The 23,893-nt window shown below is 40.2% G+C and overlaps 1 protein-coding gene across 1 annotated transcript in view; it reads right to left on the bottom strand.

The window, feature by feature from the left end:
• The window catches only part of QRFPR (pyroglutamylated RFamide peptide receptor), an 84,442-nt gene extending 61,148 nt beyond the window's left edge, over positions 1-23,294 (bottom strand). Inside the window, exon 1 of the mRNA XM_036764801.1 lies at positions 22,955-23,294. Within this exon, the coding sequence (XP_036620696.1) occupies positions 22,955-23,294 (340 nt within the window). The remainder of the gene's footprint in view (positions 1-22,954) is intronic.
• Positions 23,295-23,893: the final 599 nt, after the last annotated feature.

Below are 23,893 nucleotides of genomic sequence, written 5' to 3'. Positions count from 1 at the left end.
TCAGACACTTGACACATGTACTAGCCGTGTGACCTTGGGCAAGTCACTTAACCCCAATTGCCCTGCCAAAAATAAAAAATCAAAAAAGTGATGGAGAAAATATTACTGATGCAGACTAAACTTAGCAACCAGTCACCAGCTCTATGGAATAACAAATAGAGCCCTGGACTTGAAGTCTGGGGACTGGAGTGGTTTGCCATTTGCTTCTCCACCTCATTTTACAGAGGAGGAACTGAGGCAAAGAAGTTTAAGTGACTTGGCCAGGATCACAGCTGCCCAAGTCAGATTTGAACTCAGGTTTTCTTGATTCCAGGGCCAGCACTATATCCACTGCTCCACATATTTTTAGACTTCACTAAACATCTCCCCCTCCAGAGCAAATTTCTGTAGTTATGTTGTGGGGTTCACTGAGATCAAGGCCTAGAGACCTCAGATATGGGGTGGGGTTACCTCAAATCCAACAGCTGATGGAAGTTGAGGAGTTCTCTTCCAGCAGACATTTTAGCACATTTTAGAAAAAAAACATAGAGGCAGTTTTGTTTTTGTTTTCATATGCTCAATGTCTAGCAATATCTGACATTGTTTTATTAAGGCTAGTTATTAATAAATGCTTGCTGAATTAAACTGAATCCAGCTGATCCAGGAGAGTGATAGGAACAGAGAACAAGCAATATGAGAGTTAGTTGAAGGAATGGAGGCTGTTTTAGCCTGGAGAATAGAAGACAATGAGGGACGTGAGAGCTCTCTTTAAATATGTGTAAGGCTGTCATGTGGATGAGAGATTAGACTCACTCAGCTATTCTAGATGGCAGAATTAGGAGCAGTGGCTACATGTATTAGAGAAAAAGAGATCTGAACTTGATAGAAAGAAAAACTTCCTAACAAGTAGAGTTGTCCAGAAGAAGAATGGGCAAAGATCTAGAAGTCATAATGGATGAATTACCAATGTAAATTCCTTTTAAATCAGACTTAGGATTTTAGTTGTCATCATTTGTGATGCAAAGGTTGATGTGCTTTGCGAGATTCATGTGAACTCGATGCAATAACTTCACATGGCCTATGTGTCCAGACTTTAGGGACACCCTGTAGATTCAAGCATTCCTAATGAAAAGACCAAAGCTAAATAGAAAATTTGACTTTCAAATACAAGACTCAAGAGAAGCATAAGAAGGTTAACAGGAAAGGGAAATCATAAGGGACTTAATAAAGTTAAACTGTTTACATTCCTACATGGGAAGATGATACCTTTAACTCATAAGAACTTTCTCATTATTAGGATAATTAGGAGTATATATAGACAGAGGCCAGAGGTGTGAATTGAATATGAAGGGATGATATTAAAAATTAAAATTAAGGGGTGAGAAAGAGGAGTGCACTAAGAGGAAAGGAAAGGAAGAGGTAGAATGAGATGAATCATCTCACATAAAAAAGGAAAGAAAAAGCTTTTATAGCTTTTTACTGGAAGACAGGTGAGACAAGGCAGGGAGTGAGTAAACCTTACTCTTATCAGAATTGGCTCAAAGGTGGAATAACATACACACTTAATTGAGTATAGAAATCTATACTAAACTATAGGAAAGTAGGAGGGGAAGGGGATGAAAGGGGGTGGTGATAGAAGGGAGGGCAGATTTGGGGAGGGGGTAATCAGAAGCAAACACTTTTGAGAAGTGGTAGGGTGAAAGGAGAGAGAGAATAGAATAAATGGGAAGGAATAGGATGGATAGAAAAACCATTAGCAGTAGTAACCGTGAAAAAAAATTTTGAAGCAACTTCCTTTGATAAAGGCCTCATTTCTCAAACATATAGAGAATTGAGTCAAATTTATAAAAATAACAGCCATTCCCTAATTTATAAGTGTTCAAAAGATGTGAGCAATTTTCAGATGAAGTAATCAAAACTATCTATAGCCATATGAAAAAAAATGCTCTAATTTACTATTCATTGGAGAAATGGAAATTAAAACAATTCTGAGGTACTACCTTATACCTATTAGATTGGTTAGTATGATAGAAAAGTAAAATGACAAATGTTGAAAGGGAAAATGAGATATTTATGCACTGTTGGTGAAGTTCTGAATTGATTCAACCATTCTGTAGAGGACTTGGAACTATGCCCAAAGGACCATAAAACCTGGCATACCCTTTGACCTAGCAATGCCACTACTAGGTCTCTATCCAAAAAGAGACAAAAGAAACAAAAAATAAAAGGACATGTATCTACAAAAATACTTATAGCGGCTCTTTTCTGGTGGCAAAGAATTGGAAATTGAGAGGATGCCCATCAATTTGGGAATGGCTAAACAAATTGTAGTATATGATTGAGATGGAATACTATTGTACTATAAGAAATGATGAGCAGGATACACTCAGAAAAACCTGAAAAGACTTACATGAGCTGATACAAAGTGAAATGTACTGTGTACAAAGTAACAGCAATATTATAAGATGATCAGCTGTGAATGACCTAGCTATTCTCAGCAATGCAATGATCCAAAAGGACTCTGAAGGACTTATAATGAAAAAATGCTACATATCCCCAGACAAAGAACTAATGGTGTCTGAGTACGGATCAAGGAATACTTTTTCTTACTTTGTTTTCCTTGAGTTTTTTTTTGTCTATGTTTTCTTTCACAACATGACTAATATGGAAATGTTTTGCATGGCTACACTTGTATAACCTATATCAAATTGTTTGCGTTCTCACTGCGGGTGGGGGAGGGGGAAGAAGGGAGGGAATTTGGAACTCAGAGTTTTAAAAATGAACATTAAAAATGGTTTTTACATGTAATTGGGGGAAAATAAAATATTAAATAAAATTTTAAAAAAGAAATACTGTTTCCGGAGCATTAAGTGAAATGGTTATAACACCACATTGCTGACTTGTTTCCCTGGCAACAAAATCTTTGAATCAAAACAAGCAATCTTCCTAATCTATCTGGTTATTTACTTTTATTTCTGCACTTTCCTGCACCAACATATGGACAGAAGGCCCATCAGTGGAAACATAGCTGAGCTACCAACAATCTTGTATGATACCTACAGGCAGTTCTGCCCCCAATCACATACGAATACCCTCAGACAAGCTACCCCAGGTTGAAAGAACTCTGCACATCCACATCTATTAAAAAACCATAGCTCACAAACCCCCAACAATGTGTTTGTTTATATTAGTCAACTAGAGAACATAATTAGTTTAAAGCAAAGACATTTAATGAATGAAAATACCAATAGAATATTTCCCCACACAAACTTTGGGTACATTTTTTCACAGGTGCACATGCACATGTGTGTACACACATGCACATGCACACGCACAAATACCAATCAGTGGGAAGTGTGAACACATTTCAGGTTATTTTTACATAGAGACATACAGGTAAGAAAAACATAAATGCACATATGGAGAAGCACTAATGTAAAAATGTGTGACTGGGGCACAAATGGAGAAGTGCTCACACCCAGGGAACTCATGTTCCTTGGGATGGATGCATAAGGGAACAAGTCATGCTTCTGGTGTTGTAGGGCCACCAATGTCATTTGGTGATATTGACAAGTTGCTCCTATTGGGCCTTCTTCCCATTTGTCAGAAATAACATGTTGTGCCAGACCAGCCATGCTCCTCTCTTTGGATCGCTCTTCAGTGTTCTTCTTTTGCTGCCCCTTCAGACCCTTTTCCCACTGGTGAGTTCCTTCTAGAACCTCCATTCTGATGGAGGGCCCAGGCCAGACATGCTTCCCTCAGCACTCAACACAGTACCTGGCACGTAACACGTGCTTAAGAATGTTTCTTGATTAACTATTGACCGATTCTCTGGACTTTACCACCATGCTTTAGTTGCCTTTTCCTTCTACCTCTGCCCCTGCCCCAATCCCAATGGTCAACTCCTCCATTTTGAGAAAGGGCTCATGCTTCATTCTCCAAATACCCCCCCCCAAAAGATACCTCCCCACCTCTTTTCATCTTCCCCAACTAGAATGTAATATCCTTGGGGCAAGGACTATTTTTCCTTTTACCTATATTCCTGGTCAATTTTTGACAGTTTTCCACTACTGGCAGTAATGTGGAGATTTTCTCTGCCTTTAGCTTCTAGCTATCACAATAATCCTTAGCCAAAGTACTACCTCTCCATCAGAGAAAAGATCTCTCTCTCTCTCTGTCTCTCTCTCTCTCTCTGTCTCTCTCTCTCTCTCTCTCTCACACACACACACACACACACACACACACACACACACTAGATTATCACAATACACCACCAAGGTGCTCCAATCATTAACAGAGTCACACCTCCTCCATTAACACATTAAAGACTTTCAAAAAATGAAGCATTTGATAACATGAGATGTTTCCTTGCCATCCTTGGCTCATAGCTTCTATTTAGCTAGTGAATCTGGGAAAATATATTTGTAGATCTTACTAGGATGCTAAAATTGACTTCCTGGTTATTGTCCCATGATTCTAGTCCTTCCCTCTGTTTATTATTTCCAACTTCTCCTGCATGTAGTTTGTTTCTATGTAGTAGTTTGCATGTTGTCATCCCTCTTTGGCTGCTAGCTTCTTAGGGGCAGGACCTGTCTTTTGCCTAAATTTATATCCCCAGCACTTTTAACAGTGGTTGTCACATAGTAGGTGCTTAATAAAAGTTTGTTGACTGACTGGCTTGTGAGCATGTAATTCATTGTTACAGAGATAAGATTAATTTTTAAAGAAATAAAAGAAACTTGCAAAATGCAGCTATTAGTTCCAAAAAAATGTATAAATCTCTACTATTACCCATTATCTGTAATAGACAAAAAACTTAATTTTACACAAAGTGAAATTGCCAAACATGGTTAAGTAGGCACCTTCCTCAATGAGAGTGCCCACCCAGAGAAATAAAAGGGTTGTTTCTGCTTCCAAAGCTGCTGAAGAACTACATTGAGATTTGACTATGTGCAATGGTTCATGGGACCCCCTCAGGACCTGGAATCACCCTCTGATCTCTGCTAACTGCAGGAGAATGGGGATAAGGCAGCTTTTTCTTTTCCTCCAAATCTTTCTCCAACAATCCACATGGTTCTGTGGACAAGGTGATAACAAATCTCTAGGGCACTCCAGCACATTAAATGTAATTTCCCCTTTAGTGTGAGCTAAAAGCAAAACTCCCAGCATCACCCTTATTTCGTTGATCAACACCACTCCCTCTCTTTTCCCTCCCTGCCATTCACCCTTACTTTCTTCCCCTTCATTTTCATCAGTTATCAGCACCCCCCATTCATCAGCATGCATGCCTTCAAGTGCGAACCCCATTTCTTCTCCCCATCACTCAAATGGAGAGGAAGAGGGAGAGAGGCCATCATTATCAGCCACATTGGTATTTTGTGTCGTAGAGACAATTACCACAGTTATCAGGCCCCTAACCGATTTGTTACCTTCTTGGATCAGGACAACACTGAGTCGTCAGGCAGCATTCCATGTTTGCCTGATTCGATAACAAATAATACCCTTTTGATCTAAATCAACTATGTGTACATTTCAAAATTTAAAATAATAATAATAAAAATAATAAGGCTACACAGAGGAATAAAATCCAAATTTTCAGAAGCAGTAGAATTGATTTTCTCAAAGAAAGCTCAAGGCTATTGAATTTGGTCTCTTGATTCCTTTGAGCTTTAAGAGAAAAATGAGATGCTTATGGTGCAAGTATCTGTTCCTATTCTTACCAGTATAATTGTAGAGTAATCCCTTTTTTATTTCAGATGAGATTCAGTCAGCAGGTACTTTGCTGACACATTCCTTCATGAAACTAGGATTTCACTGCTGTCCCTCTCCCTATACCGGCGCCAAATGCACCATGTCAATATCTAAATGGGTATTTTTTCTAAGTTACTATGGCTGTCCATCTCCAAACTTAGCTAGGCTGATGACTGACACAGAGCACAAGGGAAACAGCATGGTGCCAAGCAAAGAGAGCTAGGCTGAGAATCAAAAGACCCAAGTTCTCATCACTTTGCCATGAACCACCTGTGTGTCCTCAGTTGTAACTTCACCTCTCTGGGCCTCAGTTTCTTCATTTTTAAGTAAAGAGATTTAATTAATTGCTTCTAAGAGTAGCTACAATTTGGAATCTATGGTCCTGTGATGCATTATGGGAGCCATATTCGGAACATTTCCGGTTTGGTAGAACTTGACAGAACTTCTATTCTATTGGGATGTAAAGTATACCAATCCATCAGTCAGTCAATAAGAATTTATTAAGCACCTACTATGTGCCAGATACTATGCTAGGGAAATAAAGGGAAAAAATACTGCCTACTTTCAAGGAGCTCCCAAGCTAATAGGACAAAAATAAGCTATTAATATGTACAAACAAGCTATATACAAAATTGATTGGGTGGTGGGTGGGTGGGTTGTTGTGCTTCATTCTCAACAAGGAACAAAATGACATCACTGTGCTAGAATTATGTTTCAATGTGTCCAGCTGTGGCTGATCAGGCCTATATGAGCTCAGAATGCTTTACCACAGGTCAGGCACAAATAGTCCATGTGAACATTTGGGGTGGATACTCCAAACTTGCGCATCCTGCATTTCCTTTGAGCTGTCTCAATTCTGCTTTGTTCATAGAGCCCAGCCCCTTCTCTGATGAGGGTGCACCATGCTGAGTGGTCCTGTGCTAGTGCCTCCCATGTCACACAAAAATTCCAAAGTTCTTAAGAGAGACGTTGAAGGTGCCCCTGTATTGCTTCTTCTGGCCACCATGTGAATGCTAGCCCTGTGTGAGTTCTCCATAAAATAGTCTTTTTGGCAAGCATCTATTTTGCATTCAAATAATGTGGCCAGCCCATCAGAATTGTGCTCTCTGAAGCAGAGTTTGAATGCTTTGCAGTTTAGTTAGAGTAAGGACCTCAGTGTCTGGTACCTTATCCTGCCAGCTGATCTTCAGAATCTTCCTAAGACAATTCAAATGGAAGTGACTCAGTTTCCTGGCTCAGCCCTGGGTCTCACAGGCATACCACAATGAGGTCAGCACAATGGCTCTGTATACCTTCAGCTTGGTATTCAGTCAAATATGTCTTCTCTCCCATATTTTCCTTCGGAGCCTCCCAAACACTGAGCTAGCTCTGGCGATGCATACAACAACCTCATTATCAATGTGTACATCCCTGGAAAGTACACTACCAAAGTAACTGAATTTATCCACAGCATTCAAAACTTCTCCATTTGCCGTAACTGATGGCTCCACATATGGATGGTGTGGAGGTAGCTGCTGGAGCAGCTGTGTTTTCTTGGTGTTAATTGTTAAGCCAAAATGAGCATGAGCAGCAGAGAATTGATCCATGCTTTGTTGCAGCTCCAGAGGCTGCATTGAGGGCACAATCATCTGCAAACAGAAAATCGTGTCAGCACTTCCTCTGCTTTGGTCTTGGCTTGTGGCCTTTTCAAGTTTCAGTGCAGTAGGTAACCTTGATGCTGTATTCATCCTCAGTGAAAGCATTTGACAACATGGCTGGAAACATCATGCTAAAAAGCATGGGAGCAAGCACACAGCCTTGCTTCACTGCACTGGTGACTGAGGAAGCACAAGAACATTGTCCATTATCCAGAACCCATGCAAGCATGCCATCATAAAATTGATGTACAATGCTGATGAACTTCTCCAGGCAACCAAATTTTGACACAATTTTCCATAAGCCCTCATGACTAACAGTATCAAAGGCCAGAACAATTAAAAGAGAGAAAACACTAGAATTAAGAGGGGAAAGAAAAGGTTTCCTGTGGCAGATGGCACCAATGTGCATTTAAAAATCCTGGTACCTGCACGCCAGGATGAAGCCTCAGAAGAGACTATTTGCAGAGATGTCTATCTGACATTTAAGGTTTATGAAACACTTTACAAATGATATCTGACTTGATCCTCATAACAACCTTTGGAGGTAGGTGGTGTTGTTATCCTTACGTTATAGATAATGAAACTGAGGTAGAAAGAGCTTAAGTGACTTGCCCAGGATCACAGAGCTAGAAAGTCTGAGTTGAGACTTAAACCCAAGTCTTCCTGGCTGCAGGTTCAGCATGCTATCCACTGAAGCACCTAGTGCTCTTGAGCTCCCTCTAGAGTTACCTTAATAGAAATGAAATCTACTCTTCTTAATGCTGTCTCACCTAGCAATGAAGGGCTCGTTGAATGCTGGAGCTCAGGAATCCTTTTATTCATGGAAACACTGGAAAAGTGTCATCTCAATAAACCTGGAGAAAATGTTGCAAGGAAGGGGACCAAAGACATGGGAAGGAAATAGAGGTAAAGGGTGGAAAAAAGAAGGAAAATGCTAATAAATATTCACAAATTGGGTCTAAATACATTCAAAGTGTACATCTCCAAAGTATATTTAGGCAGTGGCAGCAAGTATCTTCCTATACAAAGGCCAGGGGGGAAGCTTAACTGAGCCAGTTAAGACCTGAGCCTTCAATAGAGCTTTTCAGTGGTTACTGGGCAAATATCCATTATCTGGCTCACGACCTGCCCCTTAGTGATGAAAAAATTTAAAGGTGTATAGAATGGTCAGTCAGTCAATAAGCATTGATTAAGTACCTACTATGTGCTGGGAACTGTACTAAGCACAAGGAACACAAAGGTAAAGATAACCCCTGCCCTCAATGAGCCCCCTTTCTAATGGGGGAGACAACATGCAAACAACTATGTACAAACAAGTTATGTATAGGAAAAGCGCTAGAAGGACATAGTCATCACCAGCTAGAGTGAGGTCTGCAGCAAAGGTACACAAGTCCACAGACTAATGCAGGGAAAAGTCCAAAAGAAAAGATTAAGTCTGAGGAGATTAATTAGCTAGAAGGGATCCTACTGTTTGGTCTAACAAGCTCATTTTCCTGGTGTGAGACTCTCTGGTTGGGGATATGAGTTGTAGCCAAGACCATAGAGAACAAGAAGGAAAACCTAAAAGCAGGGGTTTTTGCCATCCAAGAAAAAGATTTATTCTTTTTCTAAAGATTCATGGCAAGAAAAAGCCTACTGGCTTTAAGCTAAAAAAAATCACGGTGGAGCCCATTCTTCTAATGGAAAAGGAGAAGCCGACAGAATCAGAAGTTGGAGTCAAAGAGAAACTACAGAGACATTCATCTGGCAGAGGAGCCTCCCACAGAGTAGAACCTGATAACCATAATACATTCAGTGAAGGAGCATTTGATGGTGCAATGTCCAGCTGATCATCATTATGCAGGGATGAGCAAGGAGAGCGCTTAGGGAGAACAGTGGAATGACATTACCAGAAGACATCAGAGTCTCTGCTGTTCTGAGGGCACATGCTGCTTCTCCACTCCTTTAGCTGAGGTGGGCATTTGTGCCCCAAGTTTATTAGAGGAATGATTTGTTGCTATTTTTCTTTCTAATCCATTTCATTAAAATCCCTTTGCTTTGAGTTGACTGTGTCTTTTGGTTATTAAAGTTAAACTCATTGAGGGGAATGCTAGTATACTCTTGTTTTAGAGGGACCTATTGCTACCTACTGCTGTCACAGAGTACCTTGAAACTGGGGTGTCCATTATTTGAGATATCTGCCGCAGGATAGAGCTAGGTCATCATGGAAAAAATATACAGACATGTCACGATATACAAATTATTTCCACTCTATTGGCCTAGGTTTCCTTTTCCATAAAAAGAAAAAGTTGGAATATATGATTTCTAACATCTCTTCCAGTTTTAACAGGCTAAGAATTTATACAATGAATGAAAATAGTACTGTAACATAATGGTATGGGGCAATTAAGAGTAATTACAAAGAAATCTGGAATGGTCTTCACAAAATAAAGGAAAGTGAAAAAAGAACCCCAAAGGATGGAAGACATACCAGCCATCATCACACAAGAAACAAGAAATGGGAAAGAATGGGCATAGGGGCATAAAAAGTTTCTGCTTCCAACATCAAAATTCATCTCAAAGTGCTCTATCCAAAGTTATCAATTACTTAATTGTCAAAAATAATCATCTTGACCTCTGCAGCCCTTGACACTGTCAATCATTGTCTCCTCTCGAATAATATCTCCTTTCTATATTTCCATGATGCTCCTCTCTCCTGGTTCTTCTCTACACACCTGTCTAACCACTGCTTCTCAGTCTCCTTTGCAGGATCTTCATCTAGGTCATACCCATTAACTTTGAGTGTTCCACCAAGATTCTGTTCTTGGCATTCTTCTCTTCTCACACATACATACACACACACACATATGTATGTATGTGTGTAGGTATTATATATATATGCATATATATATACATATATGTGTGTCTGTATGTTTCATGGATTGAATTCTCATCTATATAGAGATGAGCCTCATTTCTATATATCTAGCCCTAGTCTCTTTTCTGAGCTCCATTTCTGTGTCACCTACTCCTTTCTGGACATCTTAAACTAGATGTTCTGTATGATTTCAAATTCAATAGATCCAAAAAGAACTCATTTTCTTTCTTCCCAAAACCTCCTCTCTTCCTAACTTTTCTATTACTATCAAATGTTCTATTACATCATCCCCATCAGTCATCCTTCCTGACAGTGTTGTCCTTGACTCTTTATTCCCACTCACTGCACAGATCCAATATTTTATCAGATCTTCTCATTATTCCCTTGACAACATCCCTCACATATATCCCTATCTTTCTATTCACACAGTACAACCCTTGCACAAGCCTTTATCACCTCTGTCTTGGACCATTACAACAGCCTTCCAATTTGCCTTCATGTCTAAAATCTTGCTCCACAGCAATCCAACCTCCATCCACCTTCCAAAGTGATTTTCATGGCCTCACCCTACTCTCTAAGTTCTAATGGGCAACTATTGCCTCCAGGATAAAATATAAGGTCACTTGTTTAGGATGCAAATCCCTTCACAATCTGATCCCTTCCTGTGTTTCAAGTTGTCTTACACCTTACTCCCCTCTTGTGTTTGTCCTTCATTTTCAAAGAGGACCATGGCATCAGGGAAGTAATGATATGACTTGCAGTTGACCTTGATTTGAGTGAGGGAGGGCAGTGCAAGGTCAACAGCATCACTTTCTCCTCCAGAGCCACAACTCCACTGATCTAGTTGCCATTCCTCATATGCAGGACTCCAGCTCCCATCTCCATCCTTTTTTCCCCTGGCTCTGCCCCATGGCTGGAATGTTCTCCCTCCTCACCTCTGCCTCCTATGTCTCTTAAGTCTCAACTCAAACCCCACTTTTTGCAAGAGGCCTTTCTCAGCCCCTCCTTCCAACACCACTGCCAGAGCCTGCCTTCCAATACTATCTCTCCTTCATGCTGTATATCTCTTCTAGGTACATGGTTATTTGCATATTTTTCCACCTCTTTAGAATGAGAGGTCCTTGAGGGCAGGAATTATTTTTATCTTGTTTTGTATTCCAGCATGTAATGTAATGTCTGCCACATATTAAGCATTTAACAAATGCTTATTGGATGATTCAAGAATGCCCCCACTCTCCACTGTTATCTGGCATAATACTAGGAATGCTAATTCTTCAGTCTAAAAAAAAGAGAGCAAGAAACTAAGGGAATAAAACATTGATCCAGAAGAGGACAAATTGTTCCTATTTACATATGATGGCATATTTAGAATATCTTATTTGAAGGGACTAATCAAGATGATGAATAACTTCATTAAAGTAGCAAATAAAAACACAAAAGTCACAAAGAATCACAAAAGCATTTCTATATATTACAAAAGTAGGAGGAAATGAAAGAAAGAGAACTTTCATTTTTAATAACCACAAAATACATTTAAAAACCACAAAAGCATTTCTGCATATGGCAAAACCTGAGAATGGAAGATAGAAAAGAAACTTCCATTTAAAATAACCACAAAATATAAAACATTTGGCAGTTACTGTTAATTAATTTAATTAACTAGTTTGGCAGCTTATACAGAAAGACAACCATAACATATTAGATAAAGGACTGATCTTGGAATTATGCAGACTTCTGATACATAGTATCTGTGTGATCATGGGATAGTTTCCTGAACCCTCGGGGCCCCAAGAAACTACAGACTATCCTATAATACAGCTCAGCAATTAGTTAGCTGGGGTGGTGTCAGTATTTGGAATGACAGCTCCCCACACTGATGAAATCATAAGTTCTGTCTAAAAATAAAAGGCACTAAAACACACAAGAGACTTACATAAATACAACTTTAAAATGGTCTTTACAGAAACAAGGGGAGACCTAAATGATTGGAGAGATAGTCAATGTCCATGGATAGGTCCTAACAATAGAATAAAAATTGCAATGTAAAGCTCAGGTGTTACCTTCCATAGGAAGCCTTTTCTGATGTACCCAATTGTTATTGAACTTTCCTCACTAGTAAATTTGCTATTTCCTCTGTTTCACATTCATTTCTACTTCACTATGCATACATTTTCTCACCCCAGTAGAACACAAACTCCACAAGGGCAGGAATATTTAATTTTTACTTTGTAGGCCTACGACTTAGCATAGTTACTAGAACTTAGAATGGAATTCAAAAAATGATTGCTCTGTTGAATTAGATAAATTAATTTATGAATTCAGTGCTATACAAATCAAACTACCAAAAGATTATAAAATTAATTTTGAAAAGCAAAATTTCAAACATTTCAAGGGATGTAATAAAAATAGGAATAAAGGGACAAACAAGTAATAGAACTCAAATTACATGACAAAGCAGTAATTATCAAGCTTTTTGGGATATGGATATATATACATATATATATATATATACATGCATATACATATATGCAAGTCAGTGTAATTTACCAGTTAAAAAAGCCCAGAAGTAAAGGAGCACAGCAGTCCATTGTTCAAAAAAACCTAAAACACAAACTACTGAAAGGACCTCTTTGTTTGAAAAAAACAACTTGTGGGAAGACCATAAAGGACTTTGACAGAATATTGGCTTAGACCAGTATTCTGCCCCATACACAGCAATAAGTTGCAAATGGATAAGTATAAAAGGCCATAATGCTTTTTATAAAAAGGAGATTGAAAAGTTATCTATTTCAAAGCTGTTATTGGAGGGAAAATCCATAGCTAGATAAGAAAAAAAGAGATTAGCAAAAAGATGATTGTATTATATAAAATTAAAATTATTTTTAACAAACAATACCCATGCCCCTAGAATAATATGGAAATTGGTGGCTTTGGAGGGATTTTTTTCCTCAAACACCAGATAAAAGTCCAATCCCTTTGTTATGTACTTTTGTTCCTCTCCCCTACCATCTTCTCTAGCATGTGGCCCTCACTATCATCTTCATTCTCTCTCTAACATTCCAACTTTCCCTCTCAGTGGCTACTTCCTACAAACATGCCCATAATTCCCTCATCCTTAACAACAAAATGTATGCTCACTTGGGCATAAGTTCCCTACTATCTATCAACCTATATCTGTCTTTCTTTTTGTGATTAGACCTCTACCTACCAAAGTTCCTTCCCTCTTCCACATGGATTAAGCTAGTTTTTCATTGAAAGAAGACATACTAGTCCTATGGACTTGATTGGTCCAGGGGACAAAGGCTAAAGCCATGCCTCCTTTGATGCAACTTCCTCAGAATATCTGGTCATATTAATGTGTCTTTCTGATCATCTAAGGGCATAAAAAGTCCCACCAACATGAAGTCAGGGTCCTTCATACTCAGCAGATTTTCCAGGAGCACAGGAATCTGACCCTATTAATCAGACACATTTCCAAAAGGAGATGAAGAGGACCCACATCAACCCAAGTTAAGCATTGCACTACCGTAACTTTGTTAAATATCCTTTCTATGCTATGCCTAAATAAACCTCCATGTTAACCGTTGAGTGACCTTCAAGTGCCTCATTTCATTCCAACATGAAACTTGAACAAGATACCAGCTTCAGCTAAGCATAACACTAACACCCTTCTCAACCAAACTCCTTGGGAAATCTATTTGCATTAGATGCCAACACTTCCTTTCCTCTCACTCTCTTCTAAACCTCTGCAGGATGGCTTCCAACCTCATATTTCAATTGAAACTACTGTCTCTAAGGTTACCAATTATCTCTTAATTACCTTTTCTTGATTTTCATCTTTCTGGATGTTTCTGCAATAATTGACACTGTTGATCACTTTCTCTTAGACTCTCTCTTCTCTAGGTTTGCTTGATATTGCTCCTCTCTAATTCTTCAACTTGTCTGATTTTGGATTTTTCATTACGTTTTGATAGTTCTTCATCTATGTCAGGGCTGTCCAAAATATGGCCCACAGGCTGCATGTGGTCCACAGTGCAATTTATGTGCCCACCTACAAGCATAGAAATTTACATAAATGCTTTAGTAAATGAAGCTGAGCTACCGCAGAGTTCTCACTAAAATGACAAATCAAAATATATTGTCTATTTTTTCAATAAAAACCTAAGGTTAGACAGCCCTGATCTATGTCAAATACATTAACTGTGAGCTCGAGGCACTGTCCTGGGGCCTCTTCTCTTTTTTCTATACAGTATCTCACTTGGTGAACTTATTCACTGCCATTGGTTTAATTATCATCTTTCTGCAAATGATTCCCAGATTTATATACCCAGCCCTAGTATCTCTCCTGAGCCCCATTCCTACATCAACAACTATCTTTCTAATGTCTCATATTGGATGTTCCTTAAGCATTTCAAACTCAATAGGACTAAAGCATAATTCCTTCCAAACTTTCTTCCACTTTCCTATTACTGTGAAAGGCATCACCATCCTCCTTCGACTTAGGCTCACAATCTCAGTTTCAATCTCATCACCTCTAAATGGTCTTACTGCCTCAAGTATCACCCCACCCCAATCCATGTGCCAAAGGGATTTTCCTAAAATACAGACGTGTCCCTCCCCACTCAATAAATGCCGATGGTTCCCTAATATGTCAATGTTCAAATATAAGGTCTGCTGTTTGGTATTACAAAGTGGCCCCTTTCTACCTGTCCTTCTTAATCCTTTACTCCTCCCTAAATGCTAGAGATTCCATGATTCAGTTATACCTGCCTACTGCTGTTCCTCACACACAACACTCAATCAACTCTTTTCATTCCTTTGCAGCAGCTCTCCTGTTTGCCTGAAATTCTCTTCCTCCTTACATCTGCCTCCTAGATTAACTGGCTTTCTTGAAGACTTGGCTCCAATCCTACATTCTACCTTTTACACTCCAATAGTTTAGTACAACCTCCTATTAGGTTACTTTCAATCTATTCCAGATATATATGTATATATATATATATATATGTATATATATATACATATATATATAGTACATAGTTATTTTGATATTGTCTCCCCCATTAGAATGTGAATTATTTGTTGGGGCTTTGGAGGGGCTGTGTTTTTAGCCAATACTTAAGACAGTGCCTGGCATATACTTAATGGTTAATAAATGCTGCCTGACCAACATCCAGAATCTATAGGGAATTGACACAATTCTCTAAAATCAAGATTCACTTCCTAACAAATAAGTAGCCAAAAGATAAGCACAAATAATTTTCAGAAGAAATAGAAAATGTTAACAATCATGAGGAAAAAGTTCCAAATCACTTATTAGAGAAATTCCTATTTAAATAAATTCTGTCATAAACTCATGCATCGAATGGACAAAAGTTATAAAAGATGAAAATACTCAAGACTGAAGGGTCTGTGAGAAGTCATGAAAACTAGTACACTGTTGATGGAGCTGTGCAATGGTCCAACTGTTTTGGAGAAGAATTTAGAATGAAATGGGAGGAAAAATCATTAAACTATTCATACTGAATGAACTAGAAACTGCACCATTGTGGTTACATACCAAGGAAATCAATGGCCAAAAGAATGGCCCCATTTAAACCAAAATGTCTATAAGAGTGCATTTATGGTAGCAGAAAGTTGGAAACAAATTCTCATCAATTGCAGAGTGGGTTATCAAACTGTGTTATGTGAATGTAATAGAATGTGATTGTGCCATTAGAACAAACAAAATTGAAGAATTCAGAGAAATTGAGAAAGTTCTAAAGAAGTCATGATGAGCTAAGAAAGCAGAACCAGGAGAACTGACATCATTCTTTGTGTCAATACAGAGATTACACTGATGAAACAACAACAGCAAAAGAAAATAAGAGAACACTAAAAGTCATCAGAACTCAGATCAATGCCATGACCTGTCTTGGTTCCTGAGTATTAAAAAAGAAACATATCTCCTTCCTCTTAGACATATAATGGGTATGTGATGGGACCCCTCATCCACAAGGATTGGAAAAAAGGTGACAAGTTGGCTTAACTGGCTCAGGGATAGGGCAAAGGTCAAGTTGTGCCACCCTTGACTGAGCTTTCTGGTGGCCTGTAGCTATGGCATGGCTTCCGGTCACCAATAGCATAAAAGGTCCTACCAGCGGGGAATAGGGCCCTTCTGACTTAGGGAATATCTGAAAACTAGGAGAGTAACCAAGATAAGTTTCCAAATAGAGATTGGGGAGGGGGTGCATCTATGAAGCTAATTGTCACTGTATCCTATTGGCTATCTTTGTTATATTAAGGCCAAGCAGACCTTTTGTTAACTGTTCAATGACTTTCAAGTGCCTCATTTCATCCTGACATCAAAGCTCAATTACTAGGCTACCAGTACAAATTCAGTGTCCTGTAACAACGGATTACAAGACTGGAATGAGGCATATGGTTTCAGATATCACCATTGTGTTGGCTTGTTTTACTCACCTGTACTTCTTTGTTATGAGAGGCTTCTAGGTAGAATTTATTGGGAAATGACAGTGATTTTTAAAAATAAATAAATAAAACATTCCAAGAGATTATCTACAAAAACCACCACAATTCACATTCATACAGCACCTTAAAGTTTTCAAAGCTCTCTACAGAAATTATCTCTAATGTCTATTTGCTCTATATAAGAACAGAATATTACATGTTCCATCAGTCATAATCACTATATCAGATGGTTTTACTTAACATCGTGTTGTCAATGTTTATGTTGTTAGGAGAAGGTACCATGGGGGAACTGGTTGATTTTGAATTGATAATTATATCAATACAAAATGTGTCAACACCTGGACCATAAAAACCAAACCTTATCGATGGCCAAAAATGTCAGCACAATATGTGGCTATAAGTGATTGAGTTTTGGGATCTTTTTAAGAACACAAAAGAGCTTCAGAGGACCTCAATTCAACTCATAGCTTACTGGTTATGTTACCTTGGACAAGTCACTTTATATCTCCAGACTCTCCAGGCCCAAACTAAATGTGCTCTGAAGCCCCTGGCAGATATAAATCTATGATCCTAGGAAGGATATACTCTTCAGAGTCACCACTTTGGGAAACATGGTGCTCATGCCAATGATGTGGCAATTACTTAAGTAATTTGGGAGCCCTCTTTTGAAATTGCCTACAGAACCCAATTTCAAATTATAGAAGAACAGCAATTTCAGTGGCTTCTTTATTTTTTACCAGAAATCATGTCACTCACATTTTGTACTCACACTACTCAACAGACTTGATGGTGAATGATTCTTGGCTTTTCCAAAATCCAACATAGTCTGAATGATGGCTTGGTTCACTGTAGGGGACAGAGCACAGCCTTGAAAGTTGGAAGCCCAGGATTCTGGTCCCAGCACCTTCCATACTCCTGTAAAGCATTCCTATAATTCAGAGCTACCCAGATGCTGAGTTCCAGGCCATGTAACAATCTTGATGAAGAAACAACTTCTCCGAGCCTCAACTTACTCATTCCTATGAAGGATATCATCTACCTAATCTACCTCAAAAGGTTGGAGGGAGGATACATATGTGATGCCTCTGGCCTTACTCTATGATTAAGAGTCTCAGGTCTGTAAAGGACCTCCAAGGGCATCTAGTCCAACCACTTCTTCAGCCATGAATTCCCTCTACAACACACTCAACAAGGGGACTTGAATATGTATTAGAGGTGAGTGCAGATAGTGGGGTCCTGTACGAGGCATATCTGGCTTCCATTCAACCACTTTTATTAATGAGGACACAAATACCACAGTTATCATTGGTCACTGCCAAATGGGTCTCTGAATGAAGAGAATAATAATGATGATAACAATAACTAGCACTTACATAGCGATTTAAGGTTTGCAAAGTGCTTTACAAATGTTGTCTTATTTGATCCTCATAACCCTGAAAGATAGGGTGTATTATTATTATTTCCATTTCACACATAGAGAAATTAAAGCCAACAGATGTGAAGTGAGTTACCCAGGGTCACACAACTAGTAAGTGGCAGGATTCAAGCTCAGATCTTCTGAACTCCAAGTCCAACACTCTATCCACCACGCTACTCAGCTGCCTACCATAAGAGATCCTGAGCCTCAGGGATCCAGAGATGCTGCACTAAATGGGACAGACAACCATAAGCAAGCCAGAGCATATCCGTCGGAGATCCCCAGTCTCAAGTGCATTGAAAGCACCACAGGATCAGCCTTCCAGGGACTCAGACTCTGAAAGTGGAGTTCCTAACCTAGTGACCACCTTGATCAAGTCACATGCTCCACATGCAGGGTACCTTCTGAGAAGATCTCATCCCCTACCATTTAAGTAATAAGTAGTCTTCCAGCTGGAGTGAATTTTGACCCTAGAGGCCTGAATACCAAGTATTTGTTGACTAAGAAACCCAGACAGAAATCCCTACCACCTACACACCCATCTCCCTAATGTTTGGAGTGGCAATCATTGGAAGCAGATGCCACTTCCCCAAACTGATGCTGTGCTTGGTCATCACAGAGCACTAGAGATGGGAGCCTCAGTTTTCCAGCCCCTCCCCATCCTAGGGCTGACAAACTCTAACCAAATGCTCCCCTTCATTTCTGTGAATCAGTCTCTCACTGATGAGATGAACATTCTTCCTCCACCCAATATCTCTTTTTTTCTTTTTTTAAGCAGGGAAGGCAAGGTAATTGGGGTTAAGTGACTTGCCCAAGATCACACAGTTAATAAATGTGTCAAGTGTCTGAGGCCAGATTTGAACTAAGGTCCTTCTGACTCCAGGGCAAGTGCTCTACTCACTGCACCACCTAGCTCCACCTCCCCCCAAATATCTCGTTCTGCACTTTTATCTGAATCTTCCTCAGTCTATACCCATGCATTTTTTTCATTTTGTTCTCTGAACCACCTTCAAGTCCTCTACCATTAACAGAGTGCCCTTCATTCTATCTCTTTTTCAAAGTTCAATGCTTCTTCATCAAACACCCTTTACATCATCTATTATTCATAAAAATGAATATTCATGCCACCTAGGAGACACTAATTCCTGTCCAGCCTATCTTACTAGTTATTATGCTCTATTAAATATTGGGTCAAGAGAAGAAGCAGGCATATTCCTTGTTACTGGATACCATTTGCAGACCTTTCCTCTGCCACCATCAATCAGAAACCTCTCCTAGGTTCATCACTCTATCAAAACCATTGTTTCATTCACCTACCAACATCCAAGTCATTCTTGCTCCTTTCTTAAGGAATTCTACACCTCACTCATTACACTATAGTGAGTGTAGTACAATTCCTGGCACATAGTAAGCACTTAAAATGTTTGTTAATCGATTGACTGACATGAAAATTCCTATCCTCATACTTGGGGACTTAATTGACCTCCTTAATTCCCAATATACCTCAGCTTTGTGAATTGAGTAGCAAATATGCTCTTAATGGTGATAGTTGCCATACTTCTATTTAAGGAATCCTGGAGAATGGCAGTTATGCTGCAGGACTGGAGACGGGCCAGTTGCACTGCAGGATTACAGATGGGCAAATGTTGCCCCCATTTTAAAAAGGAGGAAAATATTTACTCTTCAATGTATTCCTGGAAAAATACTAGAACAAATAAAGGTTTGGTTTGTGCGTACTGTCAAGAAACAGGGATCACAATACAAGTTAATTGCTATTATTGTTCAGTCACATCTGCTCTTTGTGACCCCACTTGGGGTTATCGTAGCAAAGATACTGAAGTGGTTTGCCATTTCCTTCCTCAGTTCATTTTACAGATTAGGGAACTGAGGCAAACAACATTAAATGACTTGCCCAGGGTCACACAGCTAGCAAGTGACTGAGGCCAGATTTTAACTCAGAAAGATGAGTCTTCCTGACTCCAGGCTGAGCACTCTATCCACTGTGCCACCTAGCTGCCCCTACAAGTCAATATGGTTTCATTGACAAGTCACGCCAGACTAAGCTCACTTGTTAATTTGGCAAACTTGGTAGATCATAGAATGGTTGTGTCTTAAATGTTACCATCAAACATACCAGTTGGATAATACACATTTAGAGCTGGAAGGAACCTCAGAAGCCATCTGGTCCTACACCCTCGTTTTCACTCCATACTATGGGGCTACCTATCTCCATGGTGCTGAAGTCTGAAAGTCTGTCCTGACTGTAGTTCTCTATCCTGCCATCTCCATCCTAATCCTCCCAAAATTATTCTTCATCCCCACCTTGACCTATAATCCATCTACTGCAACCAGTCCATCACCCTTAATCTGGTTTCATTCCCCTTCTCACAGTTTTGAACACATTTATTTCATATTACACCATGGTATAATCACAAAAACATTTGATTTGGAGTAAGAGGATCTGTATTCAAATCCTAGCAATGTCACTGCCTGTATGGCCTTAGATAAGTCATTTCTCTTCTCATCAGTCCCCTCATCTAGGGGTCTGACCTTGATGGCCCTTAGTAAGTTTTTTTTCTAACTTTAACTTTTGTGACTCTATGAGTTTCTGCACTCTAGTCTCTAGGCTATCAAGAAATGAGAGCTACAGATTCTATCATCTGATATACTGACTTCCTTTCATCTAGAAATGTGTCTTCATTGATAAAGGTACTGGACAAAACAGAGCCAAGGACAGAGTCCTAGTGCACTTTACTACAAACTTCTTCCCAAGTTGGCATCAGTCCACTGACCTCTACTCTTTGGTTCTGCTCATTCAAATAGTTCTAACTCACCTAACTGTTGCATCATCTGGCCTTCATTCCCTAATCTCAACCACAAGGTTGAGACTGTCAAATACATTACCAAGATCCATGTATTCAATACATTTGGCATTGCTCTGATCTTTCTTTCTTGTCAGTTTTTTAAAAATCATGTCAGTCTGGGATGCCTTGTTTTCAATGAGTCCATGCTGGCTTGTAGCATGACCACTGTTTCCCTAAGGTGCTTGTAAACCACTGCTTTGTCTGTTCTATTATTTTTCCGGGGATCAAGACTATCTATCTATACAATGAAGAGTATACCTCCCCTCTCCTTTTTATTTTTTTTAAATTTGATTTTTTTCCCAATCAGTCTTGCAGAAGTACTTAAGATTCTCTAAATATGTAACAAGACTATCACACAAAAAACAAATTTACAATCCAACTCTCCAAGCTTTCATTAAGTCTATCACACACTATGGAAGGCACTGAGCATAACAAGAAAAACTCTGGAGAGTGGAACGGGTGGTGTATTTCTCGATGTGCTTCAGTGGTTTGACTCACAGCCTGGCTCTTTTCATTCACTGTGTTAATTGAAAAACGTAGCTTGTTACAAACCCCACATAGAATAATTCCATCACAATGTCTAAAGAAAGCCAGTCACTCCTGCATTTTGTACTCTCACTGTGGGTCTAATGAGTAATGAGGTCTGGAAAACCTTCCAGTCCTAGAAAAGAAAAGTAAACAAAGCTTTTAGCACATTTGTTAGGTGGCACAGACTCCTGCCAAATGGAGTCAAATGGAAGTGAAGCATTTGTATGGGCAGAAATCAAAGGTTATGAACTGGGAACCAAACTTAAGACTTCTCTCTGGGCAGTTACTAAAGAACTGGCTAAAATAAAACTCCACTAAACAATTACCCTTTTTCTCCCTCAAGCCTATTAATATGTTGGCAGTTTATTTACATCAATTCCCTGCCTAGCATCAGCCCTATTTTCTTTCCAGGTACAGAGGATGCCCCAAAAGGGACAAAGCCAGTGTTAATACTTGAAAATGAGTGGGCTGAAGCTTAATAGTGTGCATCACATCTGAGGCCCTCTAGCCTTTCCTTCTTTTCCCTGTATTTCCCAGGAGTCCCTAACTCATTGTACCCAAAAGGTCTCCCTCCTCTTTAGCACTATCCCTGTCCCTGAAGTCAAGCTAGGTGGCTTTTACCCTGAGCACACATATTGAGAGGCGGCCTAATGATGTAGTAGGAAGATACATTGCATTTGGAGTCAAAAGACCTGGGTTCAAATCTTGGCTCTTCACCCTTATTCATTTTATCTGACCTTTAGCAACTCACTTGGCTCCTCTTGGCCTTAGTTTCTTCCACTGGAAAAATGAGAAGATTGGACCAGAAAATCTCTAGAATCTGCCAACTCTGAACTCCATTATCCTAAGTACTAGTTGTCAAATTCTTGGCTCTATCTCCCTACCTAGTGGACTAAGATAGAACTAAAAAAGCTGAGGGAGGTAATGAGACCATATTTCTCCTGCCTGGTTCTTGCTTAACCCCTGTCGGCTAGTGCATGGGGAAGCATGGGAGCCCAGTGCACTGGATAGAACACTGGACTCAGTCAGGAAATCTGGGTTCCAGACCAACTGCTAACACTTAGCAGAAGTGGAATCTAGAATGAATCGCTGCACCTCTTAGCCCGATGTCCTCCTCCAGGGAGTGGGATAATAAGCCTTCACTGGTGCCTCCCAACCGAGTGGAAAGTACATTGCAAGGCTTAAAATGCTACATACAGAAACAGGAGTCACCGTCATTAATGTGGAGCTGAACGTGAAAGATATAAATAGAGATGAAAACCTATCCAAAATAGAGAGATGAAAATGAAATTCTAAAAACATCAGAAAAGTACCCAAGAAAGAAAAAGAGGAGGAAAAGATCTGGGAATTCCTGGTTAAGAATAAGACAGGGGGGAGGAGGAGGATGCTAGTGGTGGCTTTGGTGGAGGGAAGGAGAGGAGAAAAGACCAAAGCACAGGGTCACGCTTACCACCTAGCCAGTCACTGGAGATGTTCTGGAGCATGGTGACCGGGATGCAGAAGAAGGTAACGAGCAGGTCGCTTAGTGCTAGGGAACCGATGAAGATGTTGGTGACCTTCCGCATCGCCTTGCTGCGGGTAACCACATAGAGCACCAGGCCGTTGCCAAAAAGCGCCAAGACGAAGATGAGCACGGAAGTGAGCACGAAGGCTAGCTTGGCGGCGCCTGGCAGCTCGGGGCTATAGACGAGGGGCCGCAGCCCGTACAGGGCGATGAAGTGCTCGCGACTGATGTTGTGCTCCCGCAGGAGCCGGGCTAACTGCTCCGGCGTGATGTTGAGGGACTGCATGGCACCACTGCAGAGTTCAACACTGGACTAAGGAAATAGGTACCTATTCTCCAGCTCTGACCCCACAGCAGAGACTCCAAGAGCTGTCCAGGGTGCTAGCCGCCTCTGTCAGCAGCGCGAAGTAAGAGCGCGGACAGCGCGGTGGAGTCTGCTAAAGTGTGTCTGCTAGGGTGCTCTTGGGCGCACCAGTGTGCAAGGGGAAAGCTGGGAAGCCCGTGCGGAGGCCGTGGGGATCTGAAACATTCCAAAGAAAGGGGAGAGCTTCCCACTGCCCTCCTAGAAGCTGGGGCCTGACCGTTGGGCGCGGTTCCTGCTCGGCTCGTTCTCTCTGGTCTGAGCCCCCTGCTCACCCTACTGAGGGAGCGAGAGGACAGAGCTGGAAGGGACTTCAAAGGTCATCTAATCCAACCTTCTCATTTGACAGATAGGGAAACTGAGGCGCAGAGAAGTCAAGTGACTTCTCCGAGGTAACTCGAAGAGTCAGGATTCTCCAAATCCAGCTCTTTCTACTGCACCTCAGAAGATTGGGGGAAATAGAAAGAGGAAAAGGAAAGGAGGATGCTCCCAAACAAAAAGAAGGTCTCAAGAACAGGGACCAA

This window comes from Trichosurus vulpecula, chromosome 6, assembly GCF_011100635.1.
Source record: "Trichosurus vulpecula isolate mTriVul1 chromosome 6, mTriVul1.pri, whole genome shotgun sequence".
NCBI classification, from domain to species: domain Eukaryota; kingdom Metazoa; phylum Chordata; class Mammalia; order Diprotodontia; family Phalangeridae; genus Trichosurus; species Trichosurus vulpecula.
This window is presented reverse-complemented; position numbering and strand designations above follow the sequence as displayed.